Source organism: Protopterus annectens, chromosome 13.part0 (genome assembly GCF_019279795.1).
Source record: "Protopterus annectens isolate FY-2018-M chromosome 13.part0, PAN1.0, whole genome shotgun sequence".
NCBI classification, from domain to species: Eukaryota; Metazoa; Chordata; order Ceratodontiformes; family Protopteridae; genus Protopterus; species Protopterus annectens.
The window spans coordinates 424,356,684-424,371,991 of NC_056747.1; the positions used below are offsets into that span (position 1 = coordinate 424,356,684).

Sequence of the window (15,308 nt, forward strand, 5' to 3'; positions counted from 1 at the left end):
CGTAGACAACATGCATGACATCATAACAAAGTCATCACTCTGTACTCTAAGCAGAGCAAGCTGCTACATGCAATACCACGGTCATTGGCTGCAGCTTGAAGCATACAGCTACAGTTAGGATAGTACAGAACAACACAGTGCCCAAAAGGAACAGCAATGTGGGTGCACACACCATAGTGGCTAACCTGATCGCCATCTGACTCTAGGCTGGAGCACTAGTTTTGCCACGTTAGATTCAACAATTGGCTCAAGGGCAGACTAAATGAATAGGATGCATATATAACCAATGCACCTCAGCAAATGGAAAATAAATGAAGTACTATTTTTTTAAACATTTTTATTGAATCATCACTTATGACAAAAGCAATCATGCATTTATACAAAGGAAAACACACAACATTGACATATTCCTATTTACAAACATTATACATCACATATAATCATCATAAAGTCACTGTCAATCCAACATTACATAATTCACTCAATTCCTGCCTTCCCTTAAACATCATTCCTCCTCCAAAACATTATTCTGCATGTATTGTTTTCACAATTCCAGTTTTTCTATGTAGTTTGCTCCTACCCTTTTTCAAAAATCCCACTTCCAGTTCTTTTCTCTCTGTTACTATATTCACTACTTCAAATACAATTGGTTTAGATGTTGATTTCCATTTTCTAGAAATTGCTTTTTGCCAGCCACCAGAGTTAAACTTAGCAAGGCCTTAGCACATCTAGGCCATTCGGATCCTGTAGCCCAGATAAAAAAAATAATTTCCTTATACCAATTTGCTCACCTAGTATTTCTAGCTAGGTAGACTGTAGGGAATTCTTAAAGCCTGCCAGCTCATTACAAAAATTTGTTCCCAAGTACCTCTTTCTTCCCCTTTACACATCCAGCATTTGAAATCTACACAAGGAAAAAATCTTTGGAGTCTACTTGGGGTATAAAAATACCTATGCAAACTCTTTCAAGCAAAAATCCTAAATCATCTAGATTTTGTTGGAAGCCATATGTATATCCTCCCATTGTGCCTTTGTGAATTTCTTCTCCAGTCTCTCTTCCCAATCTTTTCTAAACTCCTCAGATTGTTTCCTACAGTTATTATGCAATATTTTATGCACCCTGCTATCTTTTTTTTTTAACAGCGGCTTCTGTTCTAGATTCAACTAAAATCTTTACCAGTGCTAGTCTTTCACATAGGATTCCTCTATCCCTTTTTCTATGCCTATATGTTATCAATCCTTGACAGGGAAGGCGGTCTCTAGCCTGCAGTGTAAATGTATTCTTGGCCTTTTCCCATTCTATTACCTTTCCCTCTTAAATGATTTGCTCCCAATAGCTTGGTTCCTTTCCTATTTTTTCCAGGAAATACCTACCTCCCTTGCCTATTCTCTGTACCCCTAATTGCAGTCATCCCTAGTGGGAGAATCTCCATTCCCTTGTCGTCTTAGTTTTCAGAATACTTTCTGCTACTTTATGAATATAATGTTCTGTATACCTGTTATTCTCATTAAGGATCTGTATCGAAAACCTCACTCACTCCTCCTTTCTTGAGCTTCCACTGTTTCACAGTCATCTCTTTCCACTTTTGAATTATAGTTTTCTGCTTGCGCTATGTATAAGAGCCTTTAATGTGTAGTCTAAAATACCCTTTCAAATCAGGTAATCCCAAGCCACCTTGTTCTTTTGGAAGAATCAACTTATCCCATTTAATTCTTGTCCTCTTCCCTCCCAGATAAAATCTTTCAACTCTAACTGCTGTCCACAACTTCTCATCTGGTTGATAAAAATATGCTTCACATGTGCATGAAACTAAAGAACTAAAATATTTTCACTGCTTGTATCTTACTATCTATATCCATAAAGAGCAGCTTCCAGTTCTTCAGTTATTGTATTATCTTTTACTTAGGCACATCCCACATATCCTTAGCTATCATAACAGAGTCATTTTTAACCCATACTCCTAAGTACTTCATTTTATCATGTCCCCATATAAATATGGGTATTACTGAGCCAATGTGTGTGTGTGTGTGTGTGTGTGGGCACATAGTCCACACCTATAGACTTTGTTATAACTTCCTTAATTTTATAACCCATAAAGTCTTGAAACTGTCTCAGAATGTTCCACAACACTGAGATGTCCTTATCTGGTTTTACTAGGTACAAAATATCATCATCTGCAAAAAAAGCCAACTTTTCTTGATTACCATACCAATTATATCCTTGAATTTCTGAGGCCTTTATTTTCTTTGCCAATGGTTCTAAATACAACACAAATAACAAAGGAGAAAGAGGACACTCCTGCCTGGTTCCTTTGTTCAGACAGACCTTATCAGAGAGGAACTCCCTCACTTTTACTTTCACCTCCAGTCTCTCAAATATCCTCCTAATTAACCTTATTACTGTGCCAGGAAATGCAAACGCTTCCACTGCCCTACTCATGAAATACAAGCTTACTCTATCAAATGCTTTTTTTTTCTACATCAAGACCATACCTGTCAATCTCTTAGGACAAGAAATTTGGAAAAAAACAAAAAAAAATTGGGGGACAAAGATCCAAAAAACAGGGACAGATTTTAAATATTGCTCTTAGAAAGATGCTAGAAAATGCACACTACTTCCCTCTGGGTAATCATTGTTCTATTAATGTTGTCAAATGTTTGCCTCTCCTCCACAAAACCAGACTGATCCATACTTATCAATTTTTGCAACATCCTTGGTATTCTTTTAGCCCTTATACACAAACACTTTACAATCAAGATTTAGAATCAAAAAGGGCTTATATGAAGCTGAATCTGATGGGTCTTTACCATTTTTTGGTATTGCAGTCACCACGGCTTTCTTCCAGGATGTTGGTGCTTCCCTCCTTTTAAAATACTGTTAAACTGAACCTTCCAGATCTTTATCACTTTCTTCCCTCCTAGCTTCCAAAATTCCGCAAGAATACCATCTATTCCTGAAGACTTTCCTGTAGATTGGTTGTACATAACCGTTTTTAACTCATCTCCTCCTATCATGTTAATAATTGAGCCTCATCTACCTCTAACCTTGGCATATTTATTTTTTTCCATAAATATCTCCATTTTTGATTTTTCTTGATTTCAATATTTCTCTCCTTTATACAGACTTTCATAAATTTACAAAATATTTCTAATACTTCAACAGGATCTCTGGTTATTTTCCCTAAGCTTGCTGACAAGTCTTTCCACTTTCTGTTGCCTGAGTCATTGTGGTAAAAGTTTTTGTGCTCTGTCACTATTGTGAAAAATAGTTGCTTAGCAGCTGTTCTAAGTTCATGCATCGTATCTAGGCAGTCCTTTATTTTCTCTTTAGCATTCTGTACTTGCTCTTATTATTATTATTCTGTGAGATTCTCTAGATTCTGCAATACATTAACCTTTGTCAGGCCCTCTATAAAATGTTTCTTCTTAATCTCTTTTTCTTTTGTCTACTCTATTTTTAAACTCCACCTTTATTTTATCCCACTCTCAAGCTATATCTTCTGAAGAAATTTCTATCTTCTCTAATAACTTTCAAATAATTTCAACTACCTATTCCTTAAATTGCTCTCTTTTTAAAAGTGCCAGTGCCTCATTTTTATTTCATTAGCCTGCATTTTTATCTTAGTTATTATTGGTGCATGATTTGAAATGGTTACTGGATATGTATTAAAACTTCCAATTAAATGCACGCATTCCTGTGAAATATAATTTCTGTATAGCCAAGCCGAGTTGTTGCACTTTGGGAAATAATGTGTACATTTTTCTCTGAGTTCCTACTACTGAATTCAGTACCAAATACTTTTGTAAATTTATTCAAAAATCTACCCTCTTTTGTTATATTTCCCAACTAGATCCCCAGATACATCCTCACTGTTGCAAATCAAATTCCAGCCCCCATCTATATGTAATTTTCCCTGATGAAAGCAGATGATTTCTCCCAGAATTTTCTTAAGGTCTACCATTACTACCTTTTGCCCCCTCTTATATCACTACTGGAGCTCCTCTAGTAATTAATACAAGTACTCCCCTTTTCATTTGGTCCATATATCTCACGGAATCATCATCATCATCCCCCTTTTCCCATTTACATGGGGTCGGGGTATCGTATTAACTGTCGCCAACTCTCTCGATTCAGTGCCACTCTCCTGCCTTCTTCAACACTCATGCCTGACTGTCGCAGATCTTCTTTCACACAGTCCATCCACCTCTTTGCTGGACGCCCTCGCTTCCTCTTACCTTCTTCCTGTCTGTCCCAAATCTCCCTCACCAGATTGTCTTCTGCTTTTCTACACATGTGCCCATACCACCGTAATTTATTCTCTTTGATCTTTTCTGCAATTGGAGCTACTTTGGCTTCTGCTCTTATGTCCTTGGGCTTTCCTAGACTTGGAGAAAGCATATGACAAGGTCCCAAGAAAGCTGATCTAGGCAGTACTGTGGTGGTTTGAAGTCCCAGAAACATTGGTAGAATTAGTACAGGCTATGTACAAGGACCTAGTGACTCAAGTACGAACAGTGTTTGGCCTCACTGAGGGGTTCCCAGTGGGAGTGGGTGTACACCAGGGTTCAGCTCTGAGCCCACTGCTGTTCATACTGGTAATGGACTACATCAGCAAACAGGTTGGAGGGGTCAGAGCAACAAAGCTGCTGTATGCAGACAATGTGGCAGTACAGGCAGACTCTGAGCTAGAACTTCAGCAAAGGATAGGAGAATGGAATGCAAATCTGAAGGCACATGGGATGAAACTAAGCACAGATAAGGCAGTGGTAATGGCAGCAGATTGAGGAAATCAGAAGAAGCTGAGAATACAGATAGATGGGAAGATAGTGGAACAGGTAAACAGCTTCAAGTATCTGGGAGGGGTGGTTGAGGAGAAGGGTAGTCTGAATGAAGAGGTCAAAGCTAGAATCAGAGGGGCTGCAGCCAACTGGCATACAGTATCAGGTGTAGTCTATGACAGAAGAATGCCAAAGAAGCTGAAAAGTAAGGTGTACAAGACAGTGGTGCAACCAGTACTACTGTATGGTACAGAAACCTGGGCAATAAAGGCAGAACAGTTGAAGAAGCTAGAGGTGATGGATCTCACTGAATAACCACCCAGAAATCCTTTCTTTATCAAATTCACATGTTCATTTCTTTCCAAACATGTCTCCTGTAGCATAGCTACTTGCACTCTGCATTCTTTTAACACAGCTCACTACTCTATTTTTTGTATACACCGATGAGACTAGTCATGTTCCAAAACAAAATGAAAAGTGTTGACATTATGATAAGAAGTTTCTCTCCCCACCTGTTATGTATAACAGCTTTTTTAAAATGTGTATTTTTTATCCTTTGTATTACATGGATACACTAATGTGTAGCAGGTTGAACTTTCATACAGTTGTTTCTTGTCATGTCCTTTTGAACCTATGTCACATCTTACAAGACTTTGTTTTAATGAAAACCCTCAAATAAGCAACCCCCCCAGAATATCCTCATAACGTACTGATTTAATGCACACAAAATGGGACAAATTTTCATATAATGAAGTTTAACCCTCCCAATAGGTACAATTGTCCCAGACTGACAGCTACACTCACAAGCTTTAACTGATTACACATCCAGGTTTTCTTGATCAGCCATATTTCACAAATGTGACTGATGCTTTGTAATCCCCCATTTATTCATTAGCTTCTCAGTTGCTAATTTTCTTCCTGTTGCTCTCTATCTCCACAACTCTAGTCACTGGTTCATTTCCAATGACCTCCGAAGTTCTTGTAGTCAACTCCATGCTTTTCTCTGTCTCAAAATTTTTTCTTTGTAACACTGAAAACAGTTTCACTGGTAATGTCTTTCTATATCCTTTAACATCAGAAGACAAAGCATACTCCGCACTGTTTGATGGCTCACTTTTTGTTACAAAAGCTTTTGTATTTCCTCCTTAGTCTGTTTTTCACCAAAAAATGACTTTCATCCACCAGGAAAAAGTAATTCTGAAGACAGTTGCTTACAGTAGCTGGAATCTCACATCTGCCTCTCAACATTCCTTGATTGCTGGAGTAAGTTTGCTCCTCTTCTGCCTGGTGTACAATCATTTTTGACAAACACTCTACTGTCTCCAACATTTAGTACTTTGCCTTTCTGCCACAGTTTTGTCAGAATCAACTCTTTCTGCTGGTAGAATTGCATCTTTACTAAAACACGTCTTGGCTGCTAGTAGGAATGCAACTCTAATACAGGTCTTGACTGCTTTCTCATGGCCAGGTCTGGAGCATCACAACACGTGCCCTTTCAACGAACAACTCTTGCTGTGGAATACCAGTCCAGTTATCTGTGCTTTCATAAAATTAAGAGAGTCTGCTCCTTTCAATTTCTCTATTACAGCAGAAAATCTCAGGTTTTCCCTATGTGCTCTGTCCTCTAATTCTATTTTTTTGAAAATCTTTTCTTGAACACTCTCATACTGAGCCAGCATTTTCTTCATTTTGACCTCGGATGTTTGCAGTTTTATCAGCTCATCTGAACTATTTAAAGCTTTTTCCATTTTTCCATCCTTTTGTCATTTGAGTTGACATACACCTTTATTGTTTCATTTATTTTAATCATTAATGAGCATATTTGACTTACTTTTTCCTCTAGATCATTTGTAGTCATATCTTCTACCAAAGCTGCAGCTTAAACTTCTTTTTGCTGAAAAGGTGCAGGATTCTTCCCAACCAGTGTTTTTGCTTCACCTTTTGTGAATGATTTTCTTCTAAGTTCTCTAAATTTCTTCTTTGCTGGCAGCCAGTCAGTGCACTTACTAGCAATTAACTGAAATTTACCCAAAAAAACAAATTCACTGTCTCTCTTTAGTGAGTTTCTGTTTTCACACTGGAAGAGCTGACATTAAGCTGTTACTCAGTGTGCAGCTATTTTGGAAGTCCAACAAATGAAGTACTGACAGTCATAGGCAGACATCTCAAAGTGGAAGATATACAGACCAAAGCTCTTACAGTACATCTCTCTTTCTCTCTGCATCTCTTGTACCTCTGCTTCCCACTGGCAAAGCAGGTCAGAATTGCACTTCCTCAAACCACTGCATCGATTCTTCACACCACTGTACCAGTTCCTGCAGTGTTTCCTAATATGGGTGATGCACACAGCATTAGAGAACACTCATATCAATTTGAACGAAGCAATGAACTTTCTGAAAGGGTTATCATACCATCGCAGTGGGTGCTTCCTGAAATCCCTGTGCTGAAAGAACAGGAAAACCCTGCTTTCCCTGGCACACTATGACTCATCTTAGATGAAGCAGCTATGACCATTCAGTTGGTTCACTTGAGAAGCAATATAGTAATGCCATGCACACATTTCAGAATTACATACTATGCAACAGAGCAATGCGTAAATGTACTTTGTGTATTCCCAGGCCTGGAAGGCAGTCACAGCTATCACATGTCTCATGCTAACTAGCAAGTACATGGCTTGCACACTGCTACTTATGGGTAGCATAATGTGCAGAGAAAGTGACTGACAGACAACCGAACTACCTGGCTTGATGAGCATTCCCATCCTTCTAAGTGGCTTATGTTGTTCCTGGAAAAAGTACTACCACCATCCTGTGCAAGAAAGCATTCAAATAGATGAATGGAATTTATTGTTGTTGCTGTGAAAGTGCTGTGGATGTGCAGCATAAGACAAGAGAAGGAAGGAGAACTGGGCTGGTAATGCAGCTGCTGCACTCAAGAAATACCTGTGTAGTCTGTCATGGAGAGAGAGAGGATCCATACGTAGTTATTTATGTCACTGACGCAAACGCAGCACACATGCATATGTGAAGGATGTAGGTGCAGAAATGCCTACACACTCACAAATCATATGTCAGGCCACCTCAGAGTCACATAACATATTTGTATACGTCTGTGGGGAGGATGCAGTGGCCATAGAATATCTCATGTGATACAGTAGCACAGTGAGTGATGGCCTGCTATGGCCCAATATACCTGCAGAGTAAAAGCACTATATACTGGGGAGAGGGGCAAAATGCTATCTGCAGGTGACACTGATGTGGATAGAGTGGAGGAAGACCCAAACAGTAACACATGTGTGGTGTGGCCAAGCATCCATCCATCTACAATCCCTTGTCATTTCAACATTGACAATCATCTAGAGTCAATGCTCACACTGCCAGTTAGCCAAGTATATAGACTCATTAAAAGACATGTTTTGTCTGCAGATGTACAGGTATAGGTATGGCCACCAATGAGAGGCATCACTGAAGATGGTTACAAGCCAGAAAAATTATATGTTAGTGCAGGCCCTCCAACAAAAAGAAGAAGGGAGCAGGACACTACAGTGGGCACAACTATCACAAGATGAGAACCATCAACACTAAAGCAGCTGATCGTGGTTGAGGAGCTTTTGCTGTCTGAAGGACCAGCCCCACACAGGAGGTGGTGGCTTGGTTGTGGATGTAGGCTTAGCACCTAGCACTCATGTGTCAATAGGTGAAGCACCAGGTTACTACTAATTTTTATTTATGTAATTGTTAACTGGGTTAGGAGGCTGATACAGGACCCTTTTCAGCTTCAACTCGGGCCACAGTGCAATACAAAACAAACAGTGGACAGATAAGAAACAAAACGTAAACATCACAGGTATATATTGGCAAATATTTACAAGGTAAATATGAATCCCAGACATTTAGGAAAGTCTTACAAGTGAACTATGTCTCAGCAAACAATATCAGCAAGTAGGAGTCTATGATGAAACACATTTAACTCAATAAAGTTAAATATGTAGCAAACCCATTCAACACCTTTTTACAAGTAATCTATGTCTCAACAAATACTATCAGAAAGGATTTAAGATAAACACATAAACTGACTAATGTATAATCAATGCCTTTCTTCCGATTTACAGAAATTTTTAAAGTTTTAAAGTCATTTTCCATGACCCAGTAACACAGAATTTTAATTTTCTTTTTTTTTTAGCATAAGATAAAGGATACAACTGCCTAGTATCATCATCTGAATGTCTTAAAAGCATTTGTTCATTCATTCTTGGATATCCACTTTATCTTACATAAGGTTGTACAGGACCAGAGCATATCTCACCAGAAGAAGATGAAAAGCTGAGAATCTGTCCGTGGATAGGATGCTGATCCCTTGTAGGAAACATGCACACACTCGGTCACACAACATGTGCATGCCAATAGGAAACTAAGTTTCTTCACCTGATGGCATGTCTTTGGGATGTGGGAGAAAAACAAAGCATATGGCAAAAATCTGCATGAATACAGAGAGGACATAAAAGCTTCCAGAAAGAAGGCAGCCCTGCTGGAAGCTATAGAGAACCAAGAGCTGTGAAGCAGCAGTGATAAACACTGTGCCTGTGGGTTTCATATCCCAAAAGATAGCAGTGAAAAATCAGTTATAACACAATGTGTATAAGTTAATTAAGTTGCTAGATATTATGCATTGCCTTACAGTGCCATTTTTACATCACTACTATATGCAAGCTACAGCTATCTTTCAACAGAGAAAGAAAAAAAGTATTTTTTCTAAGACAGTTCTTAAGGTACAGTACCCTCTTGCAAATCTCTAAACTTTAAAAGCTGCAAAGGTACAACAGCTATACCTCACTTCCTCCATTTTATTAACACCTCAAAATTAGTACTCACCTTGTATGGAGTAAGTGAACTGTATTTTTCTGGAAATTCCCAACTCAGGAGAATAGAAGTCTGCATGATAAACTTTACTTTGAAATTTTTTGGGAAACCTGTTGAAGAGCAAAGAAGAAAAAATTACATAGAAATTACAGAAAGATGCGGACAGATACAGAATATTCCATTTACAACTCCTAAGAAATGTAAATGAATCATGAGAAGTGGGACGTGTTTTTTTTTTCTTATAAAAAGATTATCAATGAAAAAAAATACTTTTCTTTTTCCTCATTTATGATATCACCCTATTTCCCTATGCAGTTTATTTTGGACAGACATTCATTTTAGATCAAAAATGTATTTAGCGTGGCAGCTAAGAGAGTTGCTATACATAAGGTAGTTGAGGCTATTCCAGATATGATAGGAACACTTACAGGCCTGTTAATAGTCTCAGCCTACACTCAGTGACAACTAAAGCTGTCACTTTTCTCTGTGTGTGTCTCTCTCTCTCTCTCTCTCTCTCTCTCTCTCTCTCTTTTCATTGCTCAGCCTGAATCTAGAGGAATGAAAACCGCCCACCTGTGAAATGACTCCACTTAGATGCAAATCAGGGAAGCCTGTACTGAACTTGAACAAAAATAAGTAAGATAACTTACCTGAAGAATGAAATGATGTACAGTTTACAAAGTCTTTCTGGTTCATATTACCTAGTGTGTAATTACCTGTGTTGTTGCCGTTTGAAGGCTTTAGACCATTAGGTACCAAACCACCCCTGTACATCTACAAAAATCACAGACAAGCCCTACCTTGATCCAGAGGCAAAGTGTGGTATTGAACAGCTGGACTGTAAGGTCCAGGGCCTTTGCTTGTGTGAGCACGGATTTTAATGTCATAAAGAGTACTGGATTTAAGACCATTCAATACATGACTATTTTCTGATGATGGTACAGCCACTTCTGTAGGATAGCTAGGTGAATTGGCCTCTTTGTACGTTACGGAATACTGAATGATGACACCATTCCTTTCTGCCATGACAGGAGGAAGCCAGCTGATGGAGATGGATGTAGTTGAAACATTTGAATACTGTAGGATCTGCGGGTATCCCTTGGGTACATCTTCTGGAACTGACAATTCCTCATATGCTTCTTCTCCAAAACCTACATGATTCTTAGCAGATATTTTGAAAACATAGGTTGCCCCTTTGTGAACACTGGGAACTATATACTGGTCTTCTTGGCTACTGAATTCAAGAGTGGCTAAGGGATCTACATCCTTGCGGCCAAACTGTAATCTGTATCCCAGCACATCGCCTCCTATTTCCGAAGGGCGCTTCCATTTGACTATGGCGTTGTTTTCTCCAGAAAACTGGATAGAAAGGAGGGGTCTACCTGGAACTGAACAAAGAGATATAACTTAATGGTACAATACAGTGCTTTTTAAGAAACTATACAATGCCAAATACTGGTAACTTTCTATTAGAAAAAAAACAGCAACAGCTTCTTGGTGATAGAAAAGATGCAAAACTGGAAGGAGAGCTAAATTTAAAAAGTAGAAAAGTCATACTACCTTGATGTAGCAGCAAACATGCAGCATAGTAGTGGAACTGTAAATCTTCACCCTATTACTTCAAATTTAAGTGCTCTTCACACATCTTTAAGTCTCAATAGTGTGCATTTAAATGATGCAAAACAGACTAATACTGTAAATCAGTTCTGGAGAATTTAAGCAGCTAATGAAAATAAGCTAAACAAAAATATATAGGACTTCCAATAACTAAATATACAAATAGCCACAGACACTTTTTTTTATTTACAAAATTTTACATAAAATATACTACAATGAACCCAACAAAAATATAAACAAACATAAATATAACAATGAAGAAACCAACATAAAACACAACAGATATAAGCGAGTACGCATTTTATAACTATTTATAAATGCTTAGAATAATTCTTTCTTGCAAAACTTGGGATTATCTTTTTAACCTAGCATTCAGCTTTAAAACATGACATTAAATTTTTACACACTTTGTAATACAGAGTTTTTCCTAAAGGTGGAAGTATAATAATTGCTTATACTTCTCAAAAAAATAAAACTAAAAATGCCTGGCAAATCGCTATAATAATGAAAATTCTGATAAATAAAATTAAGTTCTTTGCCCTTATCATTAAAATGATTCCATATTGACATAGCAGAAGTGCAAAATATCAGAAGCTGGGTGGCCACATACCTACCTCTCAACTGAGGGGCAATAAACAGCAAATTTAGTATAATCTGCATATGCATTATAAAAAAACATAACCTTTGTGAAAAACATAACTTAGAAAAAGGAATGATAAGGACAGTTTCATAACACAATTCATTCTGGAGGCATTTTGCAAAAAGAGTAGTTTTTACCTCTTATTTGATGAATGAAAGGAAGTATCAGAAGTATCAAACTCTCTTGTTACAAAATTAACATACATGGTATTTACTGTTGTAAAAAATGACGCACTACAAGAACATTCTTGAAATTTACTCAGGTCAGCTTCGCACCAACTATTCAAGCATACTTAAATGTGGACTCTCTGAACTATTGTACTTCACTGAATGTTTAGTGTGTGGAAAACTCTGTGTACAAAGAAGCACTTTAAAAGCACTGACTCTACTTTGACTACAAATATTTAAAGCAGAAAACCTTTTTGTGGTATTTTGCCTAAGTTATTAGTAAAAGCCTTAAACAAGTATTTCAGCATACTCTTGCCTTTTTACCGGCACTGTTTTATTCATATTGATAAACACTGCCTTGATACCAATCCTCCAACTACTGGTGCTAATTGTGTATGTGTGTATGTGAACATACCTACTTTTGTAAAAGGAACTACTGCAAAGGACATCAATGCAATACAAAACAAAAGAAAACTGGGAATCACATGGTCCAAAGAAGATCCATTCCTGAAATAAAAACAGCACTAGAAGCAAATGCATGTCCAGGAGCACAGAGCATCTGAGAATTAAAAGTCCATTTCCCAACTGTAGTGCATGCTCGTGGACATAATGCATCCTCTGTAAATGCTTTGGGATGATGGCTACAGCAATGGAAAAATAAGACTTTCAGTGACCATCTCATTCAGCAGGTCACATCTGCAGAACCCTCATACTGGCAGTTTTTTTTCTTCAGTTGTTAGTGTGCACTGACTACAGGCAGTAATATCATTATCAGTGTGCGGTAGCAAAAGTGCCCCATTCTTTCTACAGAGTTTCCTGCTTCTGTCTGTGATCTTGTTTGTCACTGGATTTGGACATTGACAGTTTCAAGTATTTCCTTACAATTTTAAATTCAGTTTAATTTAACAAATAATTTATAATTACTATAACAAGTTACAAATAAAAGTTACTAGATACTTTGGGTTTCTATTTCAAGTCTACAATATGTTTCCAGTCACCCCTAGCATAATCTTCCTTTTGATAGTAATGCCCTTTATCTCAGGTCAAAAGTTTAGAAATGAATTTCTTCAGACATTGCAGCCATTTCAATTTCAATAAGTTCTACCAAGTCCCAAAAAACAACTTTTCCAAAAAAAGCATGCATAACAGCAGATAATAGGAAACAGCTACATAAAGAGACAGCACATTATATTTTTCTAGGACTGTTGCTGCACACTGCCTTGTATATAAACTTAAGGGTACAGATTAGTCCAACTTTGAGACATAACTGCTGTGTTGTTTTACTAAGGAAGATGTACATCTGTATGGAGTCCTGCTTTAGCTGGTATGTTCAATGTAATTTATGATAGTTGCTGTTCATTTTTTTTGTGTGTTCCTCTGCCAGATCTGTCAGGTGAACCCAATACCTTTACCCCACCAGCTCATTTGTTCTGTCAGGAGTGAGTAACAGGTATCCCTGGGCGAGGCAACAGTCCTATGACTCTTTTGTTCCTGAACAAGTTGACTAATCAGCCTATTCTTCTCCTCTATGGCAAGAGTCAGGTGGTAGAAAGCATGTCTCAAATGGCAAGCAGGAGCACAACCCCCCCCCCCACCCCCACAGGAATTAGTGAGCCAGCATCAACCACTCATTCCCATCCTCTCTGCTTGTCTCTTATAGCACTGGAGCCACAAACTGAACTATGCTCACCTAAGTCATCACACAGTTGGGTTTGTTCTTGCGGTTTTTTTTTTTTGGGTCCTCTATTGCTAGATAGGCTATTGGCTGTTACCTCTGTGCCCTATCCCCTGCAATCTCCCCCCACTCCTTTTAGACTGACTATCCCTTTGTCAGATCCGGGGATGCCAACCTGGGATCACAGGTGGCAGGAAATAACTATGCCTCCTATTGGACTAGATGGAGAAGCAGTCAAAGCACACTGGTGCAGGATCATCAGTTTCTCCAGCTGGGATTTTGTATGCTCTACTGTGTTCTTGAGAGGTAGGAAATGTGATGGCATAAATAGGCACATAGGCATCCCCATACATCCACTCAGATTTCTCTTTCCCACTTCTCCTATGCATACAGATATGGGGGATACAGTATGTTTCCTCAGTCTACACTAGAGTGTGGTACAGTGTCAGAAAACCGTACTGGGGGGGTCTCTAAACACTTGTACTTTTTTCTCCTTTTTCTATTTGGGAGCCTTTGTATTTAACTTGTAGCAGAAATAAAATATTTTGTTTAGATTTAGACTAAATGTGAGTCCACAAAATAAATTTTTACTAAATGTGATATTGACTGTTTGTTTCTACCAATGTGATTCAGCCATTTGTATCTGTAACCAAAGGTAATATACTCATTGTCAAAGTCAATATCAAAGTTCACAGGGCTGAAAACAATCTAAGAACAGTGAAAGTCAGCCTGACAGACAAAACTGGAGAAATATTGGCTATTTTGTGCACCCTCACAACTGATTACATATGATACTACTGTCACCCCTCCAAGTGATCTGCTTGTACACAAGGCATCCCCTACTCCAGACCAAATCCTTTCATTCACTATTAATGTTTGGTAACACTCACTACTTCGCAGAAATGTATGTCCTTTTGTATAGACCCTATTCTGCTCTGGACAGCAAAAAGAAAGAAAGCTTGGAGAAGCAGTCTTGTAATCTCCAAGCCCTTATTTCCTACTCTATCTTAAAAAAGGATCAACTTCTTTAACAAAAATGCTTCCTCCCTGACCCTGCTCACTAACTGAAGCTTTTTCAAGGTTTACACATTGGAAAAACTATGCCTCTGAGTAGTGTCTTACACTGTTCTTGGCCATTTACCTTTTACCTCTTCTATATAAGACATGTGATATGTTCTCCTGACATATCTGCCATATCTCCTCAATAAAGATGGACTACATGCATTTTCTTCTTTTCTGTCAAAGGGCATACTAGTCTCATCCCAACATATCTTTGGGACATCAGATTAAATGAGAAGTGAAATGGTAGTGGTGGTGGTGGTGGTGAGGTCAAGTGTTAAAGTTACTTGGTATCATTATCACAGTATAGGTGATGTCCAACCAGCACTTCAGCTTACCATATGCATTTGGAAACTTAATTGTCTTTGCTAGTGCTTGCATATTGTGATGCCCCACTACTGTCTCAGTAATGAAAGAGCCTCAATCCTCACCACTGGCAACAGTGGGGGGGGGCGTACACACCGGGAAGGGTGACAAGTACACACACAGTAAAGTGCAATTTCCATTAAGAG

At 38.3% G+C, this 15,308-nt stretch overlaps 1 protein-coding gene across 32 annotated transcripts in view; it reads right to left on the minus strand.

Moving 5' to 3' along the window:
• LOC122787386 (receptor-type tyrosine-protein phosphatase S-like) overlaps positions 1-15,308 on the minus strand; it is a 3,272,784-nt gene that overhangs the window by 559,995 nt on the left and 2,697,481 nt on the right. For 21 of the 32 annotated variants that reach the window (XM_044054059.1, XM_044054057.1, XM_044054056.1 and 18 more), the window contains 2 exons: positions 10,439-11,026; positions 9,651-9,748 (listed from right to left, as the gene is read on the minus strand). In XM_044054059.1, the coding sequence (XP_043909994.1) occupies positions 9,651-9,748; positions 10,439-11,026 (686 nt within the window). The remainder of the gene's footprint in view (positions 1-9,650; positions 9,749-10,438; positions 11,027-15,308) is intronic. The other 11 variants (XM_044054074.1, XM_044054073.1, XM_044054075.1 and 8 more) reach the window with 1 other exon arrangement.